Raw genomic sequence first — 14,679 nt, forward strand, 5'->3', positions numbered from 1 at the left:
GTCACCAAACTTTGCATGGGATTCCCAAGGTGGGGCCAGTAGTCTTTGTGGATGTTTGAACACTGGCTGCCATTTTGAATTGAATCTGAATTTGCCAATAAATTGACATGTCAACAGACTGCGTAAAAATTTCTTCTGTCAGTTGTTAAACCATATGTGTCCTCATTTGTGAATTGTGATATTATTTTGAAGATGTATTTTAATATGGATATTATTAGCAAAACGACTGCATGAAGCTTCTTGTCAAATCCGAACTATTCTCTGGGCAAATTAAAATAAGAATGCACACAAACTTCTTTCTGTATAGTTAAAGTACACATTTCCCGCTGATACTTGCCACAGCTTTTAATTCCCAGTTCTACTTTTGGCACATCTCTTAGCAGTCTTAACTCCCATAATCCAGATCATAACGCACCACTGGAAGAGCAACAACGATGCCAAAAGTTACACCATGCCACCATTTAGAAATCCCAGGAAGTTGGAATGTAAAGTTCATTCCTTTCCCATTTGCGCATATTATCTTTTTAGAATGATAATGATCCCAGGGGATAGTCTGAAGGCATACGATGGGGCAACTTTGCTGGAGTTCAGCATAGTCAGCCTGCTCTCATTAGTTGCATTAGACCTGTAATATGCATAACTTGTGGCAATTAATTTCAAACAAGTTTGAAGCCCATTCTTTACTCCGTAATTTAGCTTTTTGGAAGCACTTGGTAGAGGGTGGAGGAACCCAAAGCACACAGATAATTAAAAAGTTCAGATGCTGTAATTTGTATGCTGTTAATTACTGATACAGTGTCATACTGCTGTTGAAAAGTAGGAGCATGTATGAATTTGGCGGACCCAGAACTTCAGAAGAGCATGGTACAACAACTGAGCCTTTTCACCTCATTGCCCAATGTAATGAAAGGGATGTGGGGACAAAAGACGGCGTTACAGACCTTTCTTTTAACTGCCCTAACCTTGGTTCCTTTGGCAGCAAATGTTGCAACATGTGTTTTATGGTGGACTTCCATTATGGCACGCTGTGTATGTATGTAATGTATAACAATATGGAATTGTTAACATCTGAAGCTCTCTTGGTGTCGATTAAGGTTTTTGGCATCATAATATGTTAAAGCTTTACAGCATTAATGCTTTCAAGTTAACTCTTGGAATCACTTCAGAACAATTATGCAAGGGCTATCAGAAGTATTTCTCTTATCTTATCTGGATAGCCATTTTATCCTGTAAAAGATTTAAGCCTACTCTGCTCTGTTAATTGTCTAAGAGTTAGAAAGGGGATGATGTTAGATCTTTGTACTGCAAGTTATTTTAGTTGCTTCCAGTAGGATTAAAAGTTTTGCTCATTGAGAAGGAAGTGCTAAGTGTGCCACAAGCACTCAAATGGATCACGTCCTATGTTTTCTAGTTTATCCAGTCTACATTTTTTAGTGGGCAATGAGATAGAATTCAGAGATAGTGATGAGATAGTAATGTTCAGAGGTTTAAGTCCAATTCAAAGAGGATATGCAGTCCATTGCAAACTGCACATTCATTGCAAATTCCACATTCTGTTATTAATCTCAGGGAGCAGCATTCAAGTTGCACATCCATAGAAGGATTTCTCTTTGTGCAACAGAATTTTCCTCCATCCCTTCCCCTGGTGTGCCCCCTAAATCTGCTGGTGGGGGGGTGTCCTCCCAATCCTCCGGAACAAATATGGGGAAGAGAGGGAAGGAAAGTCTCATTGTGTATTGCACACAACTATCTAACTGACACAGGTGGCGCTGTGGGTTAAACCACAGAGCCTAGGACTTGCCAATCAGAAGGTCGGCAGTTCGAATCCCCGCGACACGGTGAGCTCCCGTTGCTCAGTCCCCGCTCCTGCCAACCTAGCAGTTCGAAAGCACGTCAAAGTGCAAGTAGATAAATAGGAACCGCTCTGGCGGGAAGGTAAACGGTGTTTCCATGCGCTGCTCTGGTTCACCAGAAGCGGCTTAGTCATGCTGCCCACATGACCCGGAAGCTGTACGCTCCCTTGGCCAATAAAGCGAGATGAACGCCGCAACCCCAGAGTCGGCCATGACTGGATCTAATGGTCAGGGGTCCCTTTACCTTTATCTAACTGAATGCTTCCCACAATCTGTTATCAAGGACACATTTCGCTCTTACATCTGAAAAAGATTGTTTACTTTGAAAACCTAGAATCCACTTTCTATCTAGTCGGACCATTTCTCCAACTAGCTCTGTATTTTCCATACAAGCTGGTAGGAGTTCTCAGGGGTTTCTGATAAAAATAGTCTCCCAGCCTTAGAGACTGAACCCAGGAAAGTGCTGCATGCAAGGCATGTGCCTAAGTGTTGAACTTCTGGTTCTCGTTACACTGGATTGTTGGGGAGAGCCTACCTTTTGTGTGTGAGAGAGTTGATGTTCTTGGTGTTGCCCTCTGACTGGAGGGAGGCAAACCCAGAGCAATACCCATGCAGAGACCCAACTCTGTGCATACAAAATGAATGCTTAAACTAGAGGCAATGGAAGGAACTTGCAATACAGCTGATGAGGACATGGAACAGAATTTACCATTCCACTCCCCACAGGGAAATGAGACCAGGTCAGAGCCATGGATCATATAAATGAGCAATGAGCAGGCTCCTTTGCAGGCTCCTGGAAGCCTGTTGTTGTTCCCATGACTTGCCAGGAGTCCTAAAGGACACTAGTGTGCCTTGTTTTAACAAATACAACTGCTATCAGTGCTGCTGTAGAAAGGAATTAATGAAAAGAAAGCTAATGGAGGCCACCACTCTGTTTGTCATTGCGGAATGCAGAAGACCAATGAGTTAAGCTTTCAGATGTTGCATTCATTCCATTTTGTTTCTTTCTGATCTTAAGAATGTTCATATCTGCTTTGTTTTGATATTTTTTCAGGGCTTGCAGGATGAAATTGAAACCTACTGCAATCAGGTTCGCTCTGTTCAAAAGAAGTTACAGCACAGAGATCTGGAGACACAGGAACAGGTAAAATGTTGTTGCTTGATAGATTTCTGCCCTTGGGCAGGGAGACTGTACGTATACTGGAAAACAATTTCTTGCTTGAAGACGCAACCACATTTTTGGCTGAATTTTCAGTGTGCTTTATATTTGTTTTTGTTCATAGAAAAAGAATTAAACTGTCTGTACCCTGGGGACAGGTTTTTATGTAGTTTTGTCTCTTTCAACCCAGTATTTCAGCTACCTTATGCTGTCAAATGATACATATTTATTTGTAAATGACAATACTATTTGTAATATATGTTTTTAGGTATTTATTCAGGTGGGCAATTTAACCATTTTCAGAAAACCTATACAGGTGGCAAACATTTCACACAGGGCTTCTGTTTTTGACCTCCATGCGTATTAGCAGAGCATGTATAAGTGCAGCCAACCCCCTTACGCCCCCTATTACTCCCCCATTCTGCCTACTTCGAGGTCCAAAAGGATCCACGCATTGGTGATCGAGCATCAGTTGGATGTGCCTAAAAAGGTTGATGCCTTTACACACCAAATAAAACTTTTAAGTAGAGATAAAATCATATTAACTATATGACATTCTCTTGCCCTCTTCTCTTGTATATTAAGTGCTTCTTCAAATGAGACATGTTATATTCAGATGTAGTGTTAAACCATTATTTAGCGTTACAAGGATCAACAGGTGAGAGGCCTTCCCTTCCTTGATGCATGGGGGAAAGAAGTTTAAAAGCTTCTGACCATCAATTTTGAACAAAAACTCACAGAAGTTTTAAACTCTTTTCTCCCTTGAAGGGTGGGGAAGTGGAAAGGGAACATTCAAGTCTAAACACCAGGGTTGCTCGTGGTCATAATGCTAAAACATGCTGAATAAATAGGAGTGAGTATGACTTGGGAATGCAAAAGGTAAGCACTGCAACACTGCTTTTTCCCCACGCATCCTACTCCTGATGAAGTGACTTGTGGGTTTCAAGTGCTATATAGATGAAAAACAAAACGTTTATTTAAAGGGGCATATGAAATATCATCCTGAGCTTTTAAGGCTGCAGTTGTACTGTGCACACTTACCAGTGGGGGGAAAGACATTGAGCTTAGACATCTGATTAGACATGTAGAATTGGGCAACACAAGAAATACTGCAGTGTAAAAGAGAATAAAGAAATACTTATTCTTAGAGCCATGATATTTAGCCATGGATCCTTTGCTTGTTATGAGGATTAAGAAGTTTCTTTCTTTACAACCCCACATGTAAAGTTTTCAGTTTTTGGTCCAATGCCAAAATATTTGCTGTTCATTCTTAACTCTGTATACTTTGCATAGTTATATTGCAAGAGCAGTTATCAGATAATCTGAAAGATTCTTTTTCCATGAGTAATGCTGTGGCTGTTTGCATATTTAAAAGAGAGAAAATGTTTTCTGAGGGAGCGGTTCATTGTTTAAGGAAATTAACCAACTCTCTGATTCCTGATTTTTATACTTTCATGTTTATCATTCATTACCTTCTACTTCATATAGTCTATTATCCTTGCATTTTGTACAGCAAAGGGGCTAGAATTATGTGGGGTTTAAAGTATCACACTAGGACTTGAGAGAACTTGGTTCAAATACCCAATCAGCTGTGTAGTTATCACTATTTCTCAACGTAACCTATCTCAGTAAGTTAACATGATAATATGATGGGATGGTATAAAGTTGTATGCCACCCTGAGATCCTTGGAGAAAGAACAGGCTGAAAGGTAGTACATAATAAATCCTAGGTGTCCTTTAACAGTTGCCAAAAATTCTGCCAAGACTTTAATTTTTATGCAGGCTTCCCATTTCCCCATTCCGTTCATCTTTCTGATCTTTATCTGCTACCTATAACTCATAATTCCTTCTGTCATTCTTAGTTATACATAAATGTCCACACGTTTTTATAACAAATGGGGGTTAAGTAGCAGGGCTGATAATAAGGTTATATGCATGTACAACAAATGAGAAGTTGCTGTGATGTGTTCCGATGGATTGAGCCCAGCTGCTTTTATCAGTCAGTGGCTTTGTGGGGTTTGCTGTGGTTGACTGGGGAGGGTGTAGGTTGGCTGCCATTGACGATCTGATCAACCCTTTCTTGGAGGAGTTACACAACATTCTGGAAATGGGTTGAACTGCATGTGAACAGTCATGTGATACCCACAAACCCATTGTGTTCCACTCCAACTCATGGTAGACTCACTGAAACTAATGGGCCTAAGCCAGTCGTGTCTATTAGTGTTAATGGGTACGCTCTGAGTATGATTTGACACTGGATACAACCCATTTTCCTCCATGCTCTGTCCTGGAGGGGAATAGGTACACTAGTCAACAGCTCACTGGGTGTACTTCCAGCACACTGTTGTTTCCTATGTACATCTACATGCTACCTAGGTAAAGGTAAAGGGACCCCTGACCATTAAGTCCAGTCATGACCAACTCTGGGGTTGCGGCACTCATCTCGCTTTATTGGCCGAGGGAGCCGGCGTACAGCTTCCGGGTCATGTGGCCAGCATGACTAAGCCACTTCTGGCGAACCAGAGCAGCACACGGAAATGCCGTTTACCTTCCCGCCAGAGTGGTACCTATTTATCTACTTGTACTTTGACGTGCTTTCGAACTGCTAAGTTGGCAGGAGCAGGGACCGAGCAACGGGAGCTCACCTCATCGTGGGGATTCGAACCACCGACCTTTTGATTGGCAAGTCCTAGGCTCTGTGGTTTAACCCACAGTGCCACCGCGTCCTATGCCACCTAATCGGTCAGTAAATCAGCACATGTAAAAAGTGTTCCTTAATACCATGACAAATACAGAGGAGAATAAAAACAAAAATGGGGATTTGAAACAAATTTTGGGGGATGGGGGAGATACTCTTCTATTAGCTGCCTTCTCCCTCCCTACTATAGTTTCTAACTGCTGATTCACATAATGCATCACTGGAGAGTTCATCTGATGTCTATCACTCAGTGATACACAGCTAAAAATATACATACAGCAGGATGATATGGGAATAAGTTGAAGAATCCTGAAATGGTAGAATGGACTGTGTGTCTCATACACACAGAGAGAGAGAGAGAGAGAGAGAGAGAGAGAGAGAGAGAGAGAGAGAGAGAATAGTAGCCCATTCCAGTTCAGCTAATTAACAGCCATGATAATTAAAGCACATCCTTAGTACTTTCCCCCCTAAGTGTACCAAATATTATTGTCTTGATAACACATTTTCTAAAGGTTCACAATTTGCCTTGGCACAATTACAAAAGGCAATTTCCTGGGCCTTTGCAAGTCTGTTTTGAGTGAGAGAAATGCAGGTTTAAATGGCTGCTGTTTTTCATTAAAAGGAAAACTCTTGTGTTTTGATTCTATAACAAACAAATGAATGAGACATGAAAAAAAATTGTTGTGTTTTTAATTAAAAACACAAGGCTGTTTCTCATTATTTCCTGTTGGGTGGTATCTTGGTTCTTCATGTTTGCCTTGTTTTTAGATGAGGCAACTCTCTAACTTTGTGCTCATGTCTCACAAGTTCACTAGAGGGCAAACTACACATTACTCTTCAGCCATGTGTAATGATGGCCCTGTGGCCTCCTTCAGTGCTGCAAAGTAAGTCCAGAACACAGGTGGGGTTACAAGCATTGGTGAGGGAGGGGAAAGTTTAGGGCTGTAAACAGTTAAGCACTTGCTTCGCTCCGGTCGCTTCTCTGATGCCTGTCACCCCTGCTAGGAAGAATACACCATTAGTGCTTCATTACACAGACATGGCTATATTGTATTGTGTCATTTGTTCTTCAGATGAATGCACTTTTGCTTGGCCTTCATCTTAGCAGCATGCAAGGCATTAGCTTTCCCCACTGTGCATGTGAGAAATATTTTTAAACTTCTGTTAAATTTAATAGAATGGATCTCTAAAAAAGGCAGTATTGCTAAGCAAAATTGCCAGACCTAAATGTGGCTTCTGAAACTAAAAACCGAAGGAAAGTTTGACAGCTAAAACTTTTGACAGACACTAGTCAAAAAGGGATCTCTGCCTGAATGTACACAATCGCTAAGATCTCCCTTCTGTAGCTCCACCTTTATATCTCTGAAGACATTTAATCTAGGACAAGTCCCCAAAGCATCTTAAATAGAAGATAATTGGTCCCAAACTGAAAATCAAATATAAATAATGTGTGAATATTATTAAAAGAATAAGGATAAGTTCCACTATCATTTCCACATTCTTTAATATTTATTTTGAAATAAATTCAAACACAAGAAAATGGAGGCTTGAATATGTTGTTGTCTAGAAATAGAGTAAAGTCTGTTTAGAAAATACTGATTCCATTTCATTCCAAAGTGCAAAATGAAAACAGAAGTGATAATTGCGAGAGAAATATGATTCAATGGCACATTGAGTTTGCCAGTTGAATGTTTATTAGTCTAACTTAAGTTATTTTTTTGACCATTGGGTGTTTACAGTCTTCAGCCTAACTTGTCTGTGTCTATTCCAATTAAATAAATGTGTTCTCACACAACAGTGGTGCATCTTTTGAAAAATTTGGTTGCTAATCATAGATAACATTTGCCACATCTTCTTATTAAAGGAAACGTGATTGGTTGCAGGTTATGGATATAATAAGTTAAATCATCATGCTTATGTTATAATGGATCCTCTTGCTGCCTGTTTTAGTGGTTTAGACAGTAGGTATCAAATTTCTCTGAGACATTCTATTCTTTTACTTGTCGGTTGATCTCAAGATTGGTCTTGTCAGGTGCTAGAGGGCTCAGACTATGTTAAAACTTTAGAGACACTGGAAACAGCCCAATTGATTGAAATTATATGAAGGGAAAATGGGAAAGGGGACTGTTCGCATCAATATCACTAATGGATAAGTGAAAACCATGTATTGTCCATTAGATGAATACTGTGATTCTGTATTACTGGGTAGAACTTGTTTCTGTAACAACTCTATATAAAGTGAAAGATAAAGGAAAGTAGAACCTTAAGTTGACTATCCAATTTTTCCTATCCACCACCGTCCCATTTCCAGACCAAGTCAAGGACAGATGACAACTTGAGACAGCCCCATGGTTGTCATAGAGGCCATGAAGTCTTGAGCCAGAACATGGATGTTGAAATCAACCAGAGCTATCATTCTTAATTCCTCCAGCACACTCCTGAGATTACTTCCACCAGCTCAGTCAGAGAAGCTACTGGGCATCAGGGTAGATGGTACACTAGTAACAGCCCTCCCTAGCAGCGCTGTAGCTATTGGAGGGCTAGCTGGGTTTTTTTGCCCTGGGTGAAGCCTCCAGAGGGGCACCATTGAGGCTCCCAACCTGTGTGTGTGCGCGCGCGCACGCAAATGCACATGGAGGTCTTTGGCCAATCACCAGGTGCAGGCCCTCACAGCCAGCTTCAAGATAGGGGTTTCCTGGTGATGGAGATGGAAGTTGATGGATCTCAGCTACACTCCACTCCCATACTGGCCCTTGCAACCTCTCTTGGTGTTGCTCAAAAGTATCTGAGTAAGCGCAGCGCACTCACCCAAGTCTCAGAAAAACACACCCAGATCAGCACCCAGGATGAGTGAGGTCTTGTTGTGTACTGCTCTGGTGTTAAGCAACAGCACACAAGAGACTAGTGGCTTGTCTTTGTAGCAACAGGGACAATTTGATCTCACAATCTGCAACGAATGTATATAGCAGAATCACCAAACACGGGAAATGAGGGCTAGGATCATTTTCTAAGCCCTTTTTTCCAGTCCTTTTATCTAAGTGGAAAGATACCAAAGTGGGTAGAGAGTTCTTGTACAAGCAGAACATTGCCAAAGAGGCCAACAGAGGTAAATGGTAGCTACAAAGAAGTGAACCTTGATAATCAGGCACAGTCTCAGAAAAGTACAAAGGTGAGTGTGCAGCTGCCGTGGCAAAGAACAGATAGTTAACGTGATTTGAGCAGCTGGAAATAGGAAGTGGAAAGAGGGGATAAGGGAGATAGAAAAGGCATGTAAACAAAGTTGAAAGGCACTGAGTAAACTTGCTTAAAAGGAAGAGAGTGAAATTTTGATAAGAATATTAAGTGACTGTGCCAGTGTTCCAGCACTGATGAGATGTTCTGCAATTTCAGTTATTTATTTTCCTTATTAGGAAAGGACACGTTGGAAGATACAGCTTTTCTTTTTACACAATGAATCATTTTGCAGAACCATAGAAACAATTGAAGGATTTGTCTCCTTTCATGGGGCAGAATTATTTGCAATAGTTTAGAATGGGGCTGCCTGAGCTGGGCTATTCAGTAAAGAAAAAATGTGGTAATGGAAACACAAATGCAAAAATGGGCATCAGTAGACAAGAAGTGTGGTAGGTTCCTGATAGCTCTTCATCAGGAACAATATTTTAGCTGTCTAATGAAGTAGTGCTGAATTTCTCAACCGATGGGGTAACTCTTACAGAAAGCCTCATACATATGCTAACAGAGGAGACAAAAATTCTATTGTTAACCAGTAATATATTTGCAGCGCTGATTTGCTGCAGGGTACATTAGCAAAAAAACTGAAGTGTTGAAAGCAGGGTTGTCGTCGTTTTTACAATCAAGCAATATATAAACTGTCTGGAGTAAATATCGAGAAAAAACAAGGATCTTTACCCCTACATTAGTAGTATAAACGCTGCAATGCAGACTGTAAATTCCAGGCTGGTACTTCTGCTAATAATGACTATTTGGTGGTGGTGTGCTTTAAAGTTAATGTCTGCAGCCCTACTCAAAGCTTGCACAACACAACTTCAGCCATAGCAGAAGTGGACAATCAGTAATGTCTTAGGCAGGAACAAAAGATCAAGTCCGAAGTGAATGCAGAAAAAGTAAGCTATTAACTGAAATTAATAAGTATCTAAATAACCAAATCTGCTACAAACAAAGTGTGGGAGCTATGTAGGGTTTTTCTCCTTTTTTTGTAGTGGGACGGGAAGGAGGCCAGGATTCTATGATACTTGCAGCTGGTTGGGACATAATTTATTCTCCAACAAGCCACTTCTTAAAATTATACTTTGATCCTAAAACATTTCACTGGGCTTTATTTCAATCCTGTTTTAATTGAGCCAATAAACAGTGTATGACTTTTATTGGTTATAATTCTGAGCCACCATTTCACTCTCAAGTTTACTTGCTTGTTGGTTCTTCTCCGATGAAGCCTCAGTTCCTCCTATAGTGACCAGCCAAGGATTTTCTATGGCGTCTCTGCTTATTTTGACCTTGAGCAAGTAATGCATCTTGACTTTAGGTTCCCGTGTATATAGATGGAAATAATATTGGTTGACAAGGGGTTGTAGCACATGATTAAGAACGTGATTAAGAATATTTTTCAGGTTTTTATTTTAGTGAATGTCTATTTTAAATTCTCTGCAACTGTGGAATTTTAGCTGAAATTGTTAAAGTCACCCCCCCAGCTGTACCCTGTGAGAAGCATTGAAGAACAGTATGATATGTCTGACTGAAGGTGAGAGTTAAATTGATACCCTTTCCTTTTCCAAGAAGGGGACTTATAACATGAGAGCATAAGTAATTTATTTAACTCTCGCCTTCAGAACAGTTTCTTAACTTGAAACTGTTCTTAACCTGAGGTACCACTTTAGCTAATGGGGCTTCCCGCTGCTGCTGCACAATTTCTGTTCTCATCCTGAAGCAGAGTTTTTAACCCAAGGGTTAGTGGAGTCTGTAACCTGAAGCGTCTATAACCCGAGGTACCACTGTACTGGGAAAGAACTGGGCCATGTTCTGTTCACGGGTCAGGAACCTGTAACCCCTCCATATGCTGTTGGATTCCCAACTCCCATCTGCTCCACCTAGCATGGCTAATGGTCAAGGGTGAATGGAATTGTAGTGCAAGAACATGGGGGGGACGACACAGGTTTCCAATACCTGATCTGCTCCCTCCTGCACAACAGCTCTTTGTTAGATGGGAATCCATATTTGGAGTCTGTAGATCTCTCACGGTACCCCAACCAGGCACCCAAACATTGCCTTCTATGCTTTGCAAAGAAGTACAAGCTACCTCCACCAAGAGCATTCTGCAGGTTGTGAGGGTGGATCATACCCTTGTCTACTATGATCTTATATACATGGGCATTTAATTCTGAATTTGTTTAGGAACTGTCCATGTAAGGAACTGTTTGTTTGTTTGTTTGTTTGTTTGTTTGTTTGATTGATTGATTGATTCAATCATTCCTGTCTCTTACTGTCCTATGAGAGGTGTGGGGAATCTTTTGCCCTCCAGATATTGCTGAATGACAACTGCCATCATCCAATGCTTGCTGTGGCTGATGAGAGTTGTAATTCACCCCTGACCTATGCTCTTGTCAGATCAGTTACCCCAGAGTGGCTAAGAAAGACAGAGAGACAGAACTCATTACCTCTAGGAGAAGTGAAATGGCTCTCTTTCCTGCCAACCACCCTGCTATTCTAGGTGCTTATCTTCACTGATAACATAGTTTGAGAGCTAGTGAATAGTTAATAATGAATATATACTGGTACAGATTGGCTGCTTAGAAATAATCTGAGCCTTTTGGGGGAGGCCATATGAAAAACTGAAATAACACAATCCCCAACTCAACACCAGTAACAAATGTAGAACCCTAGGTTCTTATGGTAAAACTCTGCAACTGTTCTTTGGCTGCCTAGGTCATATTGTTTGGGGGGGGGGTATTCCAAGGGTATTATGGAGGCTCCCTCCTTCATTTCTTGAGGAGGGATGAAACATACTGTGCAACACATCTGTCAACTCATGATAGAAGACCTTCAGCCACCAATATATTTTCTTTCAGGAGAAGGAGCTCATTGGCAGTAAGATCCCTGCAGAGGCAATGAAGGATTCTTTACACTGGCAGAATAGTCAAGTAGCAAGTGTTTTCTGACCACAGCTATGCCATGGTGTTGAGTGATGACTTTTATTCCTCTCCAACTCACGTAATCGCAAGAATGCTGCTGTTATGTAGCATATTGCTTCCTAAGGTTTGCTTGGCTGCTTCTCTTTGGCAGTTATGAATTATATAAACTGTAAGTGCTTAACTACAAACAGAGGATTTTCCAGGTGGGTGATCTGGTTTTAGAAAGAAAAGACCAGCAGTCACTAAAATAATACGTTTTCTTGGAGACAGGCTACATGTTCAGACAAATCACATGGTGCAGCCCTTGGGTCATACCCCTTCAGAAAGCAGGTGGGGGAATTGCATGACTGAATAAAAAAATCTCCAAGTTTATGCTCTAATCCTGGGCAATCTAGTTTCTATAGGCAGGGAGTCGTGTGTGTGTGTGTGTGTGTGTGTGTGTGTGTGTGTTATGTTTGGGTTCCCCCCTGTCATGGAGAAACATTCAAATATCATGCATTATGAAGTGGTGCAGTCCCAGACAAACTACATTACCTGATTATTTTGAATATGTACTCCTTCCCTTAGATAAGGATGGGGGCGGGATTCAGTGTCTTTTATATATTTACTGAGTTTTATTTCATATACAATACCTTTATATATAGCTAATACAATTTTAAAAAAATAATTTTGAGACTTTTAAAAGAGCTGGATACTCAATAGGCAGCAGAGAAGCCACTTGTGCCAATATTAATACTTGTTAATACTTTAGAAATGTAGTAACTTCTGGAATCATATCTTTCCCCCTTCAGGAGAGCGATGTGATACTGTGAAAGTTGCAGCCTAACCCAAACTAAGATCTTTGGCTGATATTCCCTGGGGCCTTTCATCACCACCCCACTGTTACATAACCAACTGTTTGACTTCTTGCACAGAGATGTGAGTTTTGCTATTACTTTAGCCTCCCTAGGTAGGTGATACCTTTCAGTCCATAAGATCCACAAAATTTCCAGATTCATAAAACACAGCACTTATTTTCTGAATGCCTGAAAATGAAAACACTGAGCTGCTCTGGTGTTTTGTTTCTTCTCAAGAAAATGTGTACCATATGTTAAGCTCAAACACATTTTATTTAATGTTTTATTAGATCCAAAAAAAACCCCCCAAAGCCCCACCCTGAGTGAATGGATGATTTATTCTGAAAAAGCTCAAATACCACACGGTTTTTAAAATGCACACAGGAAGGCGGGGTGGGAAATCACACATTTAGAACAGTTCTTTACCACACAAATGGGATCACATAAGAACATGAGCAATGCCACCCCCACAGCCAAAGTTTTATGCAAATACCATACAAGTACTGCTGAGGGCATGTGAGGCAATGATAAAGGAGAGTGCCTCTGAGCATATGCAGAGTCTGCCCTTGATTACTGAGGAACTCCTCCAACATATATGTCTCAAGATACGACTAAGTCCAAGAAGACAAGACAGGAGACTTGTATTCAAGGTCAAATGAAATGGTTCCATATGTTGTGAACTGCCCTGTGATCTTCGGATGAAGGGCGGTATCCAGATCTAATCAGTCAATCAATCAAGTTCAAATTGTGCATAATGATTAAAAGTATACCTTCCTAGCTGTGAGCTGTGTGGTTCCAGAGACCAAGGTATGGATGAGGAGATCCCCAGTTAGAACCTAACCAATGTGATGAACTCACTAGGTGGCCTTGGGCCACTCATGGGGAGCTTGAAGCCCTCCAGGTATTGCTGGACTATGGTTTCCACCATCCTTGATGGTTGGCCATTCTGGTGATTGGCCATTCTCTTACTTTTGAAGTGCTTTGATCATCTGGAGCCACCCTATTGAACAATGGTGGTGATATTGACTTAATTTTACGGTGCTGTGGCAAAGGATCATTTAGATAATGTATAAGATGTGTTTTGAGCTGTTAGAAATAGGGTTACTATTGAGGGTATTTGGCGAGCCAACATGGCCGTGATGTGGGATTGAGGTGATCATTCTGTGATACTATGGCAGAAGACAATGCTGTATTGTAACTTTTGGAAGAAGAAGAAGAAAGATTGTTGTTCTCAGTAGGCTCAAGACCTAGCTCCTCACCTTGTTAAAATTGCAGCCAAATCCTATGCATGTTTAACTCAGATATTATCAAAATATTCAGTGTGGCTTCATCTCAGGCGTAGGAGTGCAGCTTTAATCACAAAATGTTGCTCTAGCAGTAAAGGGATGTACATAAGTCAAGTCACAGTTCTCTGAACATTGACCTCTGATAGAAGTCATAATAGAAATAAATAAAACCCCTGGGTCAAACCTAAAGCAGCCTTCCTCAACTTGGTGGCCTCCAGGTGCCTAGGACTACAGCTGCCATCCATCCCAGCTTGTTTGGTCCATGGTCAGGGAGGATAGGAGTTGTCTCCCTAAACATCTGAAGGGAAGACTGGCCTAAGGAAGGGGAGATCTGTTTCACATGGGGCTTTCTCCTACTTCTTTGCACGTGAAGCCTGTCTGCTATGATTTCGCTGCCTATCCTTTTTGTTTAACATGCATTCAAAAGATTTACATCTCTCATTATTGCTTTAATTGAAACTGCGTGTCATATTCCCTTTTGCATTTATATTTTTTATTGCATCATACAATGTTTGGCAAGATTTCCTCTCGGTTGAATATGTTTTGGTACTTCAAGTAGGTCTTAACTTCTGTCACAGCCTTGACAATTAAACATAAATTGTATAGGTTTTGCAGATAAATGTAGATCATAACTCGTTTTGTTTTCAAGTAAGTTTACTTGAAGTTCTTAAGCGTGTTGATTTTTAGTCCAAAGGGCAAAA

The 14,679-nt window shown here is 40.8% G+C and overlaps 1 protein-coding gene and 1 long non-coding RNA gene across 8 annotated transcripts in view; one reads left to right on the forward strand and one right to left on the reverse strand.

The window, feature by feature from the left end:
- CEP112 (centrosomal protein 112) overlaps positions 1-14,679 on the forward strand; it is a 224,621-nt gene that overhangs the window by 195,242 nt on the left and 14,700 nt on the right. For all 5 annotated transcript variants that reach the window (XR_014216733.1, XM_082212425.1, XM_082212423.1 and 2 more), the window contains one exon: positions 2,908-2,997. Coding sequence is in view for 4 of the 5 variants with exons in the window: in XM_082212425.1 (XP_082068551.1) it covers positions 2,908-2,997 (90 nt within the window). In the remaining variant the exon portion in view is untranslated. The remainder of the gene's footprint in view (positions 1-2,907; positions 2,998-14,679) is intronic.
- The window catches only part of LOC309526661, a 77,733-nt gene that overhangs the window by 23,891 nt on the left and 39,163 nt on the right, over positions 1-14,679 (reverse strand). The gene's annotated exons all lie outside the window — the stretch shown is intronic.

Source organism: Podarcis vaucheri (assembly GCF_965113315.1).
Source record: "Podarcis vaucheri genome assembly, chromosome: 2".
Taxonomy (NCBI): domain Eukaryota; kingdom Metazoa; phylum Chordata; class Lepidosauria; order Squamata; family Lacertidae; genus Podarcis; species Podarcis vaucheri.